Source organism: Molossus molossus, unplaced genomic scaffold, assembly GCF_014108415.1.
Source record: "Molossus molossus isolate mMolMol1 unplaced genomic scaffold, mMolMol1.p scaffold_m16_p_1, whole genome shotgun sequence".
NCBI lineage: Eukaryota > Metazoa > Chordata > Mammalia > Chiroptera > Molossidae > Molossus > Molossus molossus.
In genome coordinates, this window is record NW_023425344.1 from 61,794,158 (window position 1) to 61,812,081 (window position 17,924).

Consider the following 17,924-nt stretch of genomic DNA (forward strand, 5'->3'; position numbering starts at 1 on the left):
GTTCTAAATCGCCCTAACTCGCCATTTCGGTACAGGAGAAACAGAACTAATCTTTATTCTTCCTTCCAGCTTGCAAATTCTGTAAATGTGAGCTTAAAGGGGTGCCATTATGTTGACAAATAAATCTGGGGGTTTTCGTTTGTTTTTGGATTCACCCATTGCTGGAAATCCTCTCTAAGATTCCAGAAGAGGGGTGAAAATTACAAAGAACTGCTCCCTCTGTTCCCCAGTCCCACTAGACCCACTACTCCCTGTGGCTCTCTAGTTGGGGACTATTCTTTTTTCTGGAGTGGACTAGTTGCTTGGCCAAAAGTCTCTCTATAGTTATTGTAATGATTCACTCCACCCTCGTTAACCATTCAATCATTTGTTTGGCTTTATTGCTAGGTGCCAAGACTAGTGGACACGGGGAATACAAGGATGAATTGGCATGGTCTTTGCTCTTGGAGCTTCCCATCTAGGAGGGAAGACAGATCAACAGATCAAACAAATGTAACTTATTGCCTATGAACTTGGAAGGGCAGGAAGGTCCAGTCTATTATCAGAAAAAAAAAAAAAAAAAAAAAAAAAGCCTATTAGGAATCAACAATACATACAGCCCTGGCCAGTGTGGCTCAGTTGGCTGTCCCATGTACTGAAGGGCTGCTGGTTCGATTCCCAGTCAGGGCACATACCTGGGTTGTAGGCTTGATCCCCAGAGGGGGACTTGTAGGAGGCAGCTGATGGTCTGCTCTCACATTGATGTTTCTCTCTCTCCACCTCCCTCCCTCTCTAAAAAGTAAATAAAAATAGTTTTTTTTTTTTTAAAGCATACAAAGAGTCCAGGGGAAGCAGCAAAATAGTTTTTTTTATTTGGCTCCTGGGTACTTTATCTATTAGATAAGCTACTGTGTCTTGAATCTATCTTGAATGAACATCCTCCTCTCTTCCCTCCAATGGGTCACATTGGATTGGGCCAATCAGTTCAGCTGGTTGGACTAAGGGCTGAGATGGGGATGTTTGTATGGGGATGGGGCAGAGGTAAGTGCTGTTTAGTTTTCAGATCGTGCCTACAAAAGGATGATCGAAGGAAAATGGCCCTTCAGATCTCTCCTCAGAGAGAAGCCTCTACAGATATAAGATATACTGTTGCCAGTAATGACCATTCCCTTTAGCATAGGATGCCATCAGGGCTACTGTCTCTTTTTCCATCTAAGGTTTTTGCCAAGGACCTTAGTATATTTTCTTAGCTTCTGGTCAAGACCCCAGAAGTGGATGAGTGTTCATCTCACCCCTTAATGGGACAGTAGCCCTTATGCTGTCAGATAATTACCCAAAATGTGATAAGACCCCCAACAGTGGTATTTTAAAAATAAAGTGGAGGCACAAAGGAGGGAGTTGTTAATTCACATTAGGGTGGGGGGTGGGGTGACATCTGAGTAAGGATTTTTTTTGAAACTTGATTCAGTTTTTTAATTGTGGTAACATACACATAAAATTTACCATCCTTCCCATTTTTAAGTGTCCAGTTCAGTAGAGTCAAATATATTCACATTGTGTGGAACCAATCTCCAGAACTTTTCATCTTGCAAAACTGAAACTCGACACACATTAAACAATTCCTCCTTGCTCCCTCTCCCTAGCTGCTGGCAACCACCGGTATACTTTGTTTCTGTGAGTTTGACTAATGGAGATCCCTCAAAAGTGAAACCATAGAGTATTTGTCTGTTTCCGTGACTGGCTTATTTCACTTAGCATAATGTCTTCAAGGTTCATCCATGTTGTAGTGTATGTTAGAATTCCTTCCTTTTCAAGGCCAAATAATATTCTGTTGTATGTATATACCACATTTTGCTTATTCGTTCATCTAACAATGGACACTTGGGTTGCTACCACCTTTTGGCTACTGTGAGTAATGCTGCAGTGAACATGGGTGTACAACTATCTTTTTGAGACTCTGCTTTCAAATCTTTGGGCTATATACATATCCAGAAGTGGAGAAGTGGTACTACTACTGGAGTTTACAGTAATTTTTTTTTAATCCTCACCCAAAAATATTTTTACATTTATCTTCAGATAGAGCTAGAGGGAGGGAGAGATAGAAACATCGATGTGAGAGAGACCCAATGATTAGTTGCCACCCACACAACCCTAACCAGGGCTGGGACAAATTGCAACCGAGGTAGAATCAAACCTGGGACTCTTTGGTCTACGGGCGATGCTCTTGCCACTGAGCCATACCAGCCAGGGCTGTGGTAATTCTTTTGTAATTTTTAAAGATTTCCATACTGTTGCCTATAGCAGCTGCACCACCAACAGTGCACAAGTGTTCCAACTTCTCCATATCCTCACTAACACTTATTTTCTGGATTTTTTAAAAAAGATAATAGCCATTCTAATCTACATGAGATAATATCTTATTGTGGTTTTGATTTGCATTTTCCTAATGATTTAGTGATGTTGAGCATGTTTTCATATGCTTTTGGTCATTTGCATGTCATCTTTGGAAAATGTCTATTCTAGTCCTTTGCCCATTTCTTAATGTATGTGTTTGTATTGTTGTTGAATTACTGGAGTTCTTTATATACTTTGGATACTAGTCCCTTATTTGGTAAGTGATTTGCAAATATTTTCTCCAATTCCATATGCTGCCTTTTCACTGTTGATTGTGTCTTGACACATAACTTTTAATTTTGATATAGTCCAATTTATCTATTTTTACTTTTGTTACCTGTACTTTTGGTGTTTTATTCAAGAAATCATTGCCAAATCCAATGTCATAAAGCTTTTTCCCTTATGTTTTCTTCTAAAAGTTAGTTTTATATTTTTAGCAGTTACATTTAGGTCTTTATAATAAGTTTGAAATTAAAAAGTATATGACCTCCATTTTGAGTTTTTATATATGGTGTAAGGTAAGGGTCAAACTTCATTCTCTTGCATGCAGATATCTAATTTTCCAAACACCATTTGTTGGTAAAACTCTCCTTTCCCCATTGAATGGTCAATCTTTATATTAGTATCACACTGAGTACTGTAATTTTTTTTTTAATCTTCACAGGAGGACATTTTTCCATTTTTGTTCAGATAGAGTGAGAGGGAGAGAGACGGGGAGAGAGAGAAAAAAACATCAATGTGAGAGGAACATATTGACTGGGTTGCCTCCCTCACGACCCCAACCAGGGCCAGGGAAGAACCACAACCAAGGTAAGTGCCCTTGACCGGAATCAAATCTGCTACTCACTGTTCCGCGGGCCAGTGGTCTAATCGCTGAGCTAAACCAGCCAGGGTGAGTACCGTAACTTTTTTAAAAAATTGATTTTTAGAGAGAGAGATTGATTTGTTGTTCCACTTATCCATGCATTTATTGGTTGACTCTTGTATGTACCCTGACTGGGGATCAAACCCGAAACCTTGGCGTATCGGGACAATGCTCTAACCAACCAAGCTACCTAGCCAGAATGAGTACTGTAGCTTTATAATAAGTTTTGAAATTAAAAAGTATATGACCTCCAACTTTGTTTTCCTTTTTCAAAGTTGTTTTGGCCATTTGGACCCATTGAGATTCCGTAAGAATTTTAGGATGGATGTTTTCTATTTCTACAAAAACTGCTGGTGGGATTTTGATAGGGATTGCATTAAATCTGGAGATTACTTTGGTTAGTATTGACATCTTAACAATATTAAGTCTCCAATTCATGCACATGGGATGTTTTTCTGTTTATTTGTATCTTCTTAATTTCTCTCAGCAACAGTTTGTGATTTTCAGTGTACAAGTCTTTTGCCTCCTTGGTTAAGTTTACCAGATAGGATTGGTCTGAGATATACTAAACTAAAACACACACACACACACACACACACACACACACACACACACACCAAGAAACCCATCATAGCTAGAAAGCCTAGGTTGTGGCCAACAGTAGTATATGCCTTAGAGAAGAAGTTGCTTCTGAGGACAGAACGAAGACAGAGGACAGAAAGTATTCTGTGGTACCACCACCGACAAAAGCTGAGTGTGTGTGAGATGCTTGGTGAGGCTTGTGATCTGGCATGGTCAGGTGGGCTTCATGGAGGAGGTGGCAGTGAACAAGACCCTGAAAGAATTACTTGCAGAGACTCTCAGTTGGATCGTGTAAGAAAAGGCTCAGAGATGGGAGTGAGCCTAGCAAAGTATCTAGCTAAGATTGTAGTCCTTCAAAGAGTGAATACCAAGATTTCAAAAAATTGTGTCAAGCCCTGGCCGGTTTGGCTCAGCGGTTGGAGCATCAGCCTGCGGTCCAGAGAGACCCAGGTTCGGTTCCTGCTGGGGGCATGTGCTTTGGTTGCGGTTTGTCCCCAGCCCTGGTTGGGTCGTTTGGGTGGCAGCCACTCGATGTGTCCCTTTCATGTCAATGTTTCTCTCTCTCTCTCTCCCTCCCACTCAATCTGAACAAAAAATGGTGAAGTGTCCTTGGATGAGGATAAAAAAAAAAATTGTGTCAAAATATTTGTGGAAAAAATACAGGCTCTAAGGAAAAAGTAAAAAGAAAGATCTATTCTTGACATCAAAGATTTACAAGGCTTGTCACACCTGTGTTTTTCTTAAGGAAATTTAGATTTTTGGCTACAGGAGCTACAGTGTTGTGAAATGACCCAGGTTTGGCATCCAAAAACTTGAGTTTGAATGTGGCTCCATCACTCTGATTTAGCAAATATGTGATTTGGAGATACTAGCAGTCTCTTAGATCTTCAGTTTCATCCCATGTAATCTAAGAATTAAGACAGATCTAGCCCTGGCCAGTTTGGCTCAGTGGTTGGAGCATCGGCCTGCAGACCAGAAAGCCCCAGGTTCAGTTCCCGCTAGGGGCACATACCAAAAAAAAAAAAAAAAAAGACAGATCTATGCTGGGAATTTCTCTCTGTGCAATTTTGACCTAATCTAAATTTAGTTTTTTCATGTGCAAAATGCAGTGATGCTGCCTATCACACAGGAATAGAACTTAGTACAGTATTTGATATCTAGTAACTGCTGAATAATGTGGGCATCGTATTGTTTTGTTTTGTTTGTTTTTTTAATCATCCTGGAGAGATGGACTCAATGCAGTCACAAAACCTGCTTGGCCAGGAAGCCAAGGTACATCTGGAAGTCCCAGACTGCAAAATCAAGCATAATTGGGTGTGCTGGAGGGATTCAGACCTTGAAAGAACAAATTCTAGCTCACCAGGGAACTGTGAAATAAAATCACCTGCTCTGCTATGAAAGGGGACTCCTTGGGCAAGGGAAGGCCTGTGCTTTGTGGCTAGTAAGTAGTTAAGGGGGAGGGAGTGGAGGTTGTCTCTTCATTTTGTGCAGTAACAATGATTTCAAATGTAAACAATCTTTTTGCTCCTGAGGTGAGAAAACCACTCACAGGCCTTAGAGTAGAAAGATTGCAGGGGAGCACATAGTTGGGAAGTTAGCCTTTAAGATTAGTTTTGAGATATAGCAACACCATGGTTTCGTAGCTTCCTCCAGTTACAGTAGAGCTGGCCTCCCCATTTCCGTACTAAATGGATTGGAAAAATTTTCCCACTGAGATTTTATAGCAGTGAACAAGGAGTGACCACTGCTATAAATATTTTGGATATTACATTCCTCTAAAATGAATGTAATATCCAAAATAAAGAACTCAGACAGCTCAACACCATACCCAAACAATCCAATTAAAAAATGAGCAAAGGACCCTGGCTGGTTTAGCTTAGCGGTCAGAGTGTTGGCCTGCGGTCCAGAGAGACCCAGGTTCGGTTCCCGCTAAAGGCGCGTACTGCGGTTGCGGTTTGTCCCTGGCCCTGGTTGGTCGCGCGGGTGGCAGCCACTTGATGTGTCCCTTTCACGTTGATGTTTCTCTCTCTCTCTCTCTCTTCCTCTCTCCCTCCCACTCTGGAAGAATGTCCTCAGGTGAAGATAAAAAAAAAAAAAAAAAAAAAAAAGAGCAAAGGGCCCGGCCATTGTGGCTCAGTGGTTGAATATTGACCTGTACACCAAGAAGCCACCAGTTCGATTCCTCTTCAGGGCACATGCCCAGGTTGTGGACCAAATCCCCAGTAGGGGCATGCAGGAGGCGGCCAATCGTCCTCTCTCATAGATGTTTCCATCTTTCTCCCTCTCCCTTCCTCTCTCTCTAAAAGCAATAAAGAAAAAAAATAATTTAGCACTCTCTCTATCGCTTTGGATGTGCAGAGAGGTTTTCTTTGAGCAAAAACACCAGCCTTATTGCTTAAGACTCTTCCCACATTTCTTGACCACTCTTGATAGAATGCTGCAGTTTGACAGCAGGACCCTGGGCATGAGAGATGTCCGGGTTTGCAGGCCCTTATTTCCTGATGCATACTTAAGAGGGTCTACTTAATGAAAAACCCACTGAAGTACTGAAGCCAACCCAAACCTGTCTCTCGTGTCAGTGATATTTTAACCTTTGCAAGGGCCCAGGTTATCTTCAGTTTGAGGCATTCACTTCTTTCATACAATATCTGTTTACTGGGCCTCCTCTAGAAGTCAAGCATGAGTAGGGGAGGCAGATCAAAATCAAATAATCACTCAAGTGTATACCACAAATGCTAGCAAATGCTACAGAGGAATCACTGCTCCTCCTTTTTAAGACCCAGTCATGGCATGTTAACATTTATTAATATCTACACCACATCTCCCTTTTACCAACATCTGTCTAGAACAAGGTCCACAAACCAAACTCCTCCCCACTCTTTCTCCCTACTCCCAATTCCCAGCTCTCTGAAATAAATGAACAATCCCTATTATTGTGACAGAAGAAAGGGAGTATTGACAAGGTTTTCACCCACATCTCTTCCAGCTCTCCAGTTCCCCTCCCCCCAGCAACACCCACCCATTTTCTTTTAAAGAGTTATTTTGGTTTCCAAGTGCAGATAAATGTAGAGAAGCTCTTCTTTCTTTCTCAGCATTAGCCGCTGTTATTGTTTCTGTTTCAATGCCCCCTTTCTCTTCCTGCTGTGTCAATTACCACAGGCTGCTCTTAAAAGGCAAAGGCCCCTGTTGCTCTCCAGCAGGGAGGGGGCATTTGTAAACAGAGTTCAGGAATGTCAAAAGGGTGACCTAGATTTGCAGCACCAGAGGAAAAACTAGTTCATTTGAGTACCCTATGTAGTCAAATGTAGTTTATTCTTGACAGGGGAGCAGGTGTATAGAAAGGTTAATTTCACAAAAATATGTATCATTACTGAGGAGACTCACCACTTAAGGACAAGACCAAGGAAATATATTGGTCCTAAGCCTTCAAATTACAAACTATTTCTTTGATGCCTGCCTACTCATTTTCAATCAAGGAAAGTGCTCCTTTAATTTTTCTCCAGATTAGAAATGAATTTAACACTACAAGAGGAAAAGGTACCCAAATATAAATAAGCCTGAATTCTTTCATCTTTCTTCAAAGCTTTGGTGCTTATCCAAATCTGTTTTCAATTCCTTCTGAACACATGTAGGCAATATACAAAGATGCTATGGGAAAGGTAGATGGTCACAGACTTCCAGAGCTGGAAATAAAATTAGATACCATCTAGTCCTACCCTCTCACTTTTTTTATCCTGATTTTTCAGATGGGGAAATGGAGGTAGAAAGAGGTGACAAGATTTGACTAACAGTAAATGGCAGCGAAGACATTAAACTCTGCTCCTTGACTGGCAGGTGCTTTTCTACACTATCCCTCATAGTGACACAATTCATAGCCATTGGGATGAAGTGGGCTTCCTAGTAGCATTTACTGTTACCTCCCGGGGCTTCCCTCCAGTCCCCAGCCCTGCCTGGTATTGTCACTTCCCTGCTGTGATCTGCAGGAGGAACTGAGTTGTTTTGGGTCACTCTTCTCCCTTCTTCTCTAAACTGCACCCTTTCCTTTTTGGGGAACCACTCCACGTGGTTCTGGTGAGGCTTAAAATCACTTCTGGTACCCTACGTCTCTGGGCACAGAACTCCATCAGGTAGTGGCACGAGAGTGGAAGTTGTCTTTGTGAGCAGTATTTTTCTGTTGTGAGAGGCTTTTCTCTTCCCTTTGTCTATCACAAGCTGGGAGATGGAGGCTGTGGGCTGCGAGGGGCTATCTTTCCCACTATGTAAAGAGAACTTGCCTGAAAAGAAGTGAACACGCAATGCTCAATAAATACACCTATTTATAATAAACAAATTCCTCTTTTATGGGAAACATCAGGTCTCTGCAGGCTAATAGGAGGGGGAAACAAAGCTAAGTCGGAAAGCAAAACTCAAGATTTTGCTGCAGTAGCAGCTATCTTTACTTCCGAAAATATAAGTGTGTGTGTGCAAAAATGTGCTCACTAGCCAGAGATGTGGGTTTGGATACAGATTCTACTGCTTACCAGCTGCACCAGACAACTGGAATTAATAGCTTAGCTCCCTGGGCTGATGTGAGGACTGAGTGAGAGCTCAGTGCCTAGCTCAAGGAAGCGCTAGGTCTCTTCATGTGTCCAAGCAGTACAGCACCTCTGTGGACTTGACTTCAGCCTGTTGAAACTGATTTGTTCTCTCCCCTAAAACTCCTTAAGGCAAAAAAAAAAAAGATGGTCAGAGAAGGTCATCTGTCATTTGGAGATATATCCAGAGGGAAAGGAAATTACTTTAGTTCACTTTTAGGAGATGGTTAACCACTTTCCTTCTTTCCTATTGAAATGTTTTCATATTCATTTCCACCATACATTGTAGTCTTCCTAGTATGGAAAGTTCCTTTATTGGACAAAGTACAAGATGAACTGATCTGTCATCATTAACTAAATCATACTTACTGGTCACTCTTTTTATTTTTTTAATTTTAATTTCTTTATTGATTTCAGAGAGAGGAAGGGAGAGGTAGAGAGATGGAAACATTGATGAGCGAGAACATCGACTGGCTGCTTCCTGCATGCCCCCCAATTTGAACTGGGCCTGTAACCTGGGCATGTGCCCTGACCAGGAATCGAACTGGCAACCTCTTGGTGCATGGGTTGATGCTCAACCACTGAGCCACACCAGCTGAGTGTACTGGTCATTCTCAAAGGCTCCCTTAAATTATACTCACTGCCCTTCTACTATTCAGAAAAAAAGTCTGCAGCTTGCCTCTCCTAATCAGATTTGAATCCATTCTATGATAGGCTCCCTACTGATTCATTTTACATTGCCTACCTGAAACACATCTGTTTGGACATGAAGTCTCCACTGAACTGTATTTTAAAGCATTCTACTCACTAGGGTAAAAAAAAACCAATTTAATAACAACTCTGAGACACTACAGTCAGCCCTTGTTTATCAGTGAATCAGTTCCAGACTCTACCGCGATAAATGAATTTCTGCAAAATAGGATTCTTTATTTATATACAGTTGTCCTTCGCCACTTTGTGCTTCGATTTTTCAAAGCTGCAATAGAATGAAGCCGTGAAAGCTGAAGCGTGAAGTGGCGAGGGGCGACTGTACTCTCTAAAGCTGGAAAATGTTATAGCCTTTCAAGGTATAAAAGAGATCATGGTAGATATGTTTGAGACATGGGTTTTATTAGGTTTAACTTTACATGTAAGAACTAAAAAGCCAACAAGCTCATGTATCTTTTTGAAATAGGAAGGTTTCCTCTATTTCACAAGTCTTCTGAAACCACCACTCTCTCCTCCTATTTTTATAATGTGAGCCCAATGATACACAAAAGGAGGTTTTAGAAAGGTCATGGCTTGGGCCCTGGCTGGTTTGGCTCAGTGGTTAGAGCATTGGCCTGTGGACCAAAGGGTCTCAGGTTTGATTCCCGCTCAAGAGCATGTACTTGGGTTGCAGGTTTGATCCTCGGCCCTGGTCAGGGTCTTTTAGGAGGCAACCAATCGATGTATCTCTCTCATATCAATGTTTCTCTCTCTCTCTCTCTCTCTCTCTCTCCCTTCCACTCTATTTAAGAATTAATGGAAACATATCCTTGGGTGAGAATTAACAAAACAAACAAACAAAAAAGAAAAGTCATGGCTTGGGAAGTTGTAAGGTATTGGTAACAAAAGCAGAGACAGGCCTACCTGGTGAACAGTAGGCTTCTAGACTTACGGAATGTCAGCCAAAATCAAATTCTAATTCAACAGGGGGTGCAGCTCCACTAAAGTCAAGAATGCAGACAGTATTGAGTAATGGTGTCTGTACAGTCATTCTACGTATTTCAGACATAACGTTAACATTGTTTGCTAAGTAAATACATTAGCAGATCTCTGGAAACATAAAAACATACACCAGTTAAATCAAAGTCTATTTCCTTTTATTTGATTTTATTACTTTTTCAAGATCTACTCCAACCATTTAAAACCACGTATCTCATACCTCCTGGAGGTGTGGGGTGTGTGTGGGGAGGGAGGCAAAAGCTGGAAATTAGAGAATGGCTAAGTTCAACCTGTTAGGCTTCTATGCCCACTATGCAACCTGAGCCTGGGATTTGTATGGTTACCAAAGCACTGAGCAGATTGATGCTATAGAAACGTAGATAAAGCAGCAATGTACCAGAAAAAGGAAATATAAAGCTGATATGATTGCTTTTTATTTATTTCCCTTTATTGATTATAGAGAGAAAGGAAGGGAAAGAGGGAGAGATAGAAACATCAATGAGAGAGAACATTGATTGGCCGCCCCCTGCATGATCCCCACTGGGGACTGGGCCCACAACCTGGGCATGTACCCTGACCAGGAATTGAACCAGTGAACTCTTGGTGCATGGGTCAACGCTCAACCACTGAACCACACCGGCCAGGCTAATTTCTTTTTCTTTGTAATCCAGTCTGGTTGAAAGATTTGGGGCATTTAGCCCTAAGATCAGATAGCTAAGATTTTCTGTACATAGACATGTCCCTATAACTCAGTGAAGAATGTGAGATGCTACCTGTCACACCTTCAGTACTTGATGAGCCCTGTAGATCTATCAGGGGTTCAGTTTGGGAATGCTGCCACCAGGCAGTGGAATGACAGAATTAGGAAGAGAGCATGCATACATATGCATGTGCACAGACATAGATTCAGTTTCTATTTCTCTCCCTCTTTCCCTTCCTTTCTCTCTAAAATCAATAAAGGGAAATAAATAAAAAGCAATCAAATCAGCTTTATAGTTCCTTTTTCTGGTACTCTGCTGCTTTATCTACATTTCTATAGCATATCTGCTGAATCTTCATGGTAATTCCAAATGAAGTCCCCACCGTGGCAGAGGAGTCAACAGGTGGCCTTGTAGCCATTCTTAGGCAAACCTAAATTTGGTTCAGGAGACAAGTGGTTGTCAGGAAAGTGTCACCCAGTCACCACCCCTCCCTTTATCCTTCAGGTAGGTGTTAAACAGGAGACTGTGGTTGCCAGGAACCCCACTGCATCTTTCTGTCCCCCAGGATACATGGGTCAATACTCAACCACTGAGCCACATCAGCCAGGCAAGGATACATGGGAATTTTCTGAATTCAAAGGAATATACAGAATCACTGGACTCGCAACAGTCAGATGTAGAGCAGTTGTTTTCAAGTTTATCCTGATGCCACAACCAGTCAAATGAACTACCTCCATCAGCTATGCATCCCATTACACACACAGATTCTCAAACGGGGCATCCATCCCTCCCAGCCCGAAGGGTCATACAATATAAAACCAGCCCCACCTACCAGTTTCCCTCACACCCTTTTCCTTATTTTAAAATTAAGTATGTTAAAAAAAAATAGAAAGCAAAGACCCGAGCACAGCTGAACAGGCTTGGGATTCAGAATGAGCACACGAAGTAATGGCACGAGTGGAGCTGTACCTGTCCCAAACCGAACAGCAGTCAGCTGGATGGGCCACCAGATCCTGTCGTAAGACCAGCTTTACACAGAGGTGCTGCATTGTGCAGGCAAACACCATGCTGTCTTTGGAACTGAAAACACTCATTTACAAAATCAAGTTGGAATTTTTTCTCTACTTAAAAAAAAAATCTTTGTAAAAGTTGTTTTACATCTCTTCAGGAAAACAAAATGTCCAATCTATTATTGTAATTTTTTAGAGACAAAACGGTATTTGGGGCTCTTCTTTGCCTTCATCCTTCTACATGAAACTTCTCCAAGGGAATAAGCCATATGGAGAAATGTCTCCCCAATGGAAAAAAGGAAAGATAACAGCTGCTCAAATGTCAGTAGCAGTTTTTCACACTCATACTCGGAAAATCTCTGGGGTTAGCCAGGGTTGACTGACCCCAACTCTTTTTTTTTTTTTTTTAATCTTTTGGGAATTTGTTTTTGTAAAATGTTGTCAATCATGGCACTGTTCTGTCATGTGGCCATAACATAAATCCTAACTATAATGGGCTGACACCACACTTCAGGGTCAAGTCCAGAAGGTCACATTGACACTTGAACGAGTCACAGAAGTAGCTGAGACTACCACACTCCCAGGAGGCTGCAGGGCAGGTGCTGATACAGCACCCAGTCCTAAGGCTCCAATGCTCAAACATGTTATCAAGGCCCTCCCTTTTTCAGTTATAAAACTATTCTGAGCTAAAAAGTTGGCTAATTTTTTTAAGAAAGAATTTTGTTTGGATAGTAGGGAATCCCAGCAAAGGAAACTGAGAGGGTCTTGCAAATGTTCCCTCAGGCTGCAAAATATCTGACCAACTACTCTTACTCCTTGAAATGGCACCTCTATCTCCACAATAGTCACAGTGTTTATTTTTTAGTTTTCCAACCCACTTATGTAAAATTGCATAGGCACTGAAAAATTATTAGTATCTGATTCTCAAGATTCTTGGGGACCATTATCTTAAAGCAGATTATAATAAAATCACTTGCCAGAAGCGTGGCTGAAAAACTGGCTTTGATTCAGGAGACTGACAGAAACTGAAATTTTGTTTCTGAACTTAAACCTCAAAGCTATAGGTACTTTTAAAAAATTGGATGAAAATTTTCTAAATATAAAATAGAGACAATTCAATCTTAAAATTCAAACAGAAAACTGAAAACATTTATTAATAATAAAGTTCCATGAATTCTACAGAATGAAATGCTCAGTATTCTCCTTAAAGATACTTAAAGCTAGTGATCCCACTTTTAATTAATATTTGCTAAAATCTATGTAGCAGGCTCTAGATTTAATTATTTGTTCAGGACCAGAGTGAAGCCAAAGACACAAAAAAGGATTAGGGTAAACTGTGAGCAGCTGTTTTAAAAAGACTACATACACTTAAAATAAGATCACACACTTGAATCTGCTTGTCACAGAGGAAGTAGGGACGATTTGGAAGAAACGTAGCTTTAGCTCTGCTTTACGCATAACCAGATGCTCCTTTTCCAAAAAGTATGCTAAGGTTTTAAAAACCACATTTTATCAGAATACTTCAGGAAAATAGAATATGTGTAATCCAAGAAATACACGTATTTGCATAATAAGAAAATCATCACAGGCAATAAAAGATTAAAACAAAGGAAAGCACCGGGGTTTGGAGCAGTTCTAAGATGGGTATCTCTGCAGAAATAGTGTAAGTGCTATGGAAACATGCTGATGAGTATTGGTCCATATCTTATCATTTTTTAAAAACATGTTTCTTTGGGAAAATGGCAATATTGGCCAGGAGGGTAGCTGTCCTTTTAGACACCCAGCTTGTTGGCCTGAGTGAGGACAACTTTGAGAACTGGCATGAAAGCAGAGGTCTCGCTGAAGTTGCTGGTGCTAACTATGTGGGTGTGGATGGTCAAGCCTTCGGAGTAGTTTCGCGTCTCAATGCTCCTTGCAATGTTGTGTAAACCATTGATGATTGTGGGTGAAAGCTGAAATAAAGGTGGAACCAAGAGAAAGAATTAAATTAAGGAAGAACTTCCCATGAAACTCTGTATAGACATTAAACCAAAATATTTAAAAAGGAGCGTGATACAAACATTATAAAAAATGTATAAACCATTTAGCATTTCTAGAAATAGTTTTTTAGATCAAGCAACACTTATGAAACAGAACCATGATAAAATGATATGTAAGGAAATTATGAATTAAACATGTTTGATAAGCCAGGATTTTCTTATAGAAAAGCTAACATCTCTCTCCACTTAAGAGTTATAATTCTTCATTTATTTTAGATATAGCCTCACACCTTAAAAAAAAGATTCTTAATCATGATACCTCAAAGTAACAACCCATTTTATTCTTAAATCTTGTCTATAATAGAGATCCGGAACTTTCTATCTACTTCCCTCGGTAGGGCAGCAGCCCCCATCACATACTCAACTACTCTTTAGAATCTTGTCATCTCTTAAAACCATAAAACCTAGTCTTTTTCATTACCTGGCTTACATGCCCACACTTTTGAGGGAAGGCTTTATTTTGGATCAGTTCATGACATAACCACTCCCACTGTTATAGCAACTTTCTTTGATTTGGTTCTCAAGAGAGAAATGATTATTTTTATCTGATGGGATTGATGTGGGGAATGGGAAAGAGGAATGCTAAAATGCAAAAATATAAAGAAGTCCCAGAGTTATTTTCCCCTCTCCTAGTGCTTTCATTAATAAAGCAAAAACGATTCCAGAAAGGCATGGAGAGGTGGGGACAAGGGATCAGAAGACAGTGCAATCTCTCCTCCTGTCGGCTACCTTCCATCACAGCACATCAACCTGCTTCTCTGGCGACCGTGTCAGCTTTGCCTTTGTGTAATAGGTGTGCCGGAAGAAAAGGGTCAGGAGTCCTAGACTCTGAGGAACGCTACAAATTTGGTCTCTGGAAAACCAAATAACTTCCCACTCTGATTTCCTAATTTAAGGGACATATAAAACAAACAGAAGGCCAGTTACCTTAACAAGACAGTTTGCCCCTAAGCACACAACACACAAGTGCAGATGAGATGCTTATTGTAGCAACTGGGAATAAATCCTCCTTTCCCCACAAACTTACTGTCTGTTCCCTAAGTTTATCATACAGAAACTCCAAGCGTTTGTTGGCATCATCTAGCTTCCTCTTGGTTTGCTGCAGGAGAAGAAAAACTGGTTTGTTATATCTGAACATTAACTTTTATCCAAAAAATTTGTCCTATTTCATTTCACTAAATCTTACACTGATGATGTCGAATAGCTTCATTTTATAAAGAAAGGGAGACAACTGTGACCGAGAAACCTGAACAGATTATCATGACAGAGGTCAGATCTCCTCATGGGAGGAGGACGAGAGGATGAGCCTCTTCCCTCCAGTGTGCAAACAGAGTACTGGTTGGATTTCACATGGACTACAAACTCACTTGAGCAGGTGTGTGTAAGCAACAGGCAAGGGCCATCTGGAGGCAACGATGGGTCAGTATACTACAGAAAAGAATGTCTAAGTATAGTTATTGCAAATTATGGGTGCTAGAAGGCAAACATATAGGCGAACTAGAATTTAGTTTTAACCTTCCAAAAATATTAGTTATGCACTTAGTCATTTGGTATATTTAATCCTGCCTCTTTCTAAGCCTTTGAAACACCAAGAAAAAAAGAAAATCATCTGGTAACTTAAGACTACTAAGAGGGAAGCAGTCAAATGAGTTCTTAAATTAAGGGGTTCCCCTATCCCATCCTAGTATTATAGGTATAGTGAGAGAAAACTACTCTAAAACCAAAATGAAAGGTTTGTAATTACAATGTGATTAACTTAAAGATCTACATTATACAGCAGCTTCAGAACTGACACTTATTGAGTGCCTACTATGTGTCATGCTGGGGACACAGTCTTACGTTTCATGAGTAGAAAAACATACTAAATAATATATACACTATACACTCTGTGTATAGTGTACATACTCATACTATACACTCTGTGTCAGGTGGTGATGAGTGCCATGAAGAAAAGTTAACAGGCCCTGGCTGGTTTGGCTCAGCAGTTAGAGCAGGCCCTTGGACCGAAGGTCTTGGGTTCAATTCCTGGTCAAGAGCATATACCTGGATTGCAGGTTTGATCCCTGGCCCCAGGCAGGGTCATGTGGGAGGCAACCAATTGATGTGTTTCTCTCACATCGATGTTTCTCTCTCTGTCTCTCTTTCTCTCCCTCCCTTCCCTTCCACTCTCTAAAAATCAAAGGAAAAAAATATCCTCGGGTGAGAATTAACCAAAAAAAAGAAAGGCCTGATGGCTAATAGAACATTGGAGCAGAGCCTGGAACAAGTGAGGAGAGAGCAATGCAGTTATGTGGGAAGAGTTTCAGGTATAAGAAGCAGCACGCACAAGTCTTGATGCTGACATGCTCTTGGTATATTTGAGGAAGGAATGTCAGCATGTCAGAGAGGAGAGAGGAAGAGATGAAGCTGTTGAAAATAACATTACAAACTAAGTTGTGCTGCAAAATTCCTTTGTGTTGTTTGGACGTAATTAAAGTGAAAATAGGAATAAAATCATATTATAAAAATGGTTCCAGCTGCCCTGGCCAGTGTGACTCAGTTCGCTGTAGAGTTGTCCTGTACTAGAAGGTTTCGGGTTTGATTCCCAGTCAGAGCAAATACCTAGGCTGCAGGTTTCTATTTATTTATTATTATTATTATTATTTTTATCCTCACCCAAGGACATTTTTGCATTTATCTTCAGATAGAGCGGAAGGGAGAGAGGGGGAGAGAGAGAAACATCAATGTGAGAGAGACACATCGAGTGGTTGCCACCCACACGACTGCAACCAGGGCCGGGGACAAACTGCAACCAAGGTACGTGCCCTTAGAGGGAACTGAACCTGGGACTGTCTGGTCTGTGGACCGACGCTCTAACTGCTGAGCCAAACCGGCCAGGGCTATGCTGCAGGTTTGATCCCTGGTTGGAGCATGTATGAGAGGTAACTGATCAATGTATCTCTCTCACATCGATGTTTCTCTCTCTCTTTCTTGCCCCACTCTCTCCCTTTCTTCCTCCCTAATACCAGCTTTTAAAAAGATGGTTCTAACTATTGATCGAAATGGACTGTGTGGAGGGGAACCTTTAAAGTCCCTGTTCAAAGTTAATCTCACATAGCCCAAGGGGGCAGAGGTAGCTGGGCAGGAGAGGATATTAGAACTTCTCCCCTAACTAGTTATAGAAATTACAGGAACAGTTTGTGCCTAGGGCTCCTGTGGACCCAGAAGGAAGATGGCATGGTGACTTAGAAGTTAAACTCAGTAAGAATTTACTGAGCTGGGCCATAAAATATGTGTCCTTCCAACCTCTCTATTATGACTCGTGCCTGAAGGAGGATTGGAGTTTTCCCACATTTCTTATGGGGATGCCTCTATTTTATAATGACTGTGGCCTATTTAGAAGTGTGCATAGGGAACAGTGTTTAAACTGGCTATCAGCTTCATCTGCTTCTCTGTACTAGCTTAGTCATTTGGTTAGAGTGTCATCCTATGCATGGAAGGGTCACGGATTTGATTTCCAGTCAGGGCACATAACAAAGTTGTGAGTTCGATCCCCAGCTGGGGTGTGTACAGGAGGCAGCCAACTGATGTTTCACTCCCCCTACACCTCTTTCCTTTCCTCTCTCTCTCTCGAATTACTGAAAAATATATACTCAGGTGTCAGGCACTAAGGTTTATGTTAAACTTTCCCTGCCTCTGCTTTTCCAATACTTTCAGTTCAGGGAATTGCTTTCCAAAAGACCAGCAGAAGGCTACACATACTAATACTCAATGTTGATGAAACAACAAATTCCAGAAGCTGTTTTTCAAGCAGACAAGTGGCCAGTGGCTAAATAAGTCTATTCAATGTTTGTTGGCAGAAACTGAAATTTCATCTAAAACAAAACTGGCTTTGTGGAGTTTTGTTGTTGCCAATACACAAGCATCCTCTAAGTAAACCAAGTAAAAGCAGTTGCTTTAACTATGAATATGACTCCAATATCTACAACACTTAACTATTTTTAAGATCTCTACAAAGTTACATATAAGATCATCTACTTTTGAAAGCTTCGATGTAAGCTCAGAAAGAAACCCCAAGTCTGAATTTCTTACATACCACTAATCTGTTCTTTTTA

At 40.9% G+C, this 17,924-nt stretch overlaps 1 protein-coding gene across 9 annotated transcripts in view; it reads right to left on the reverse strand.

The window, feature by feature from the left end:
* Nucleotides 1-13,001: 13,001 nt before the first annotated feature.
* The window catches only part of SEC31A (SEC31 homolog A, COPII coat complex component), an 80,199-nt gene continuing 75,276 nt past the window's right edge, over nt 13,002-17,924 (reverse strand). For 7 of the 9 annotated variants that reach the window (XM_036245974.1, XM_036245600.1, XM_036245897.1 and 4 more), the window contains 2 exons: nt 14,858-14,929; nt 13,169-13,743 (listed from right to left, as the gene is read on the reverse strand). In XM_036245974.1, the coding sequence (XP_036101867.1) occupies nt 13,564-13,743; nt 14,858-14,929 (252 nt within the window). In that variant the 3' untranslated portion in view covers nt 13,169-13,563. Of the gene's footprint in view, nt 13,744-14,857; nt 14,930-17,924 lie in introns of all 9 variants that reach the window. The other 2 variants (XM_036245750.1, XM_036245676.1) reach the window with 1 other exon arrangement.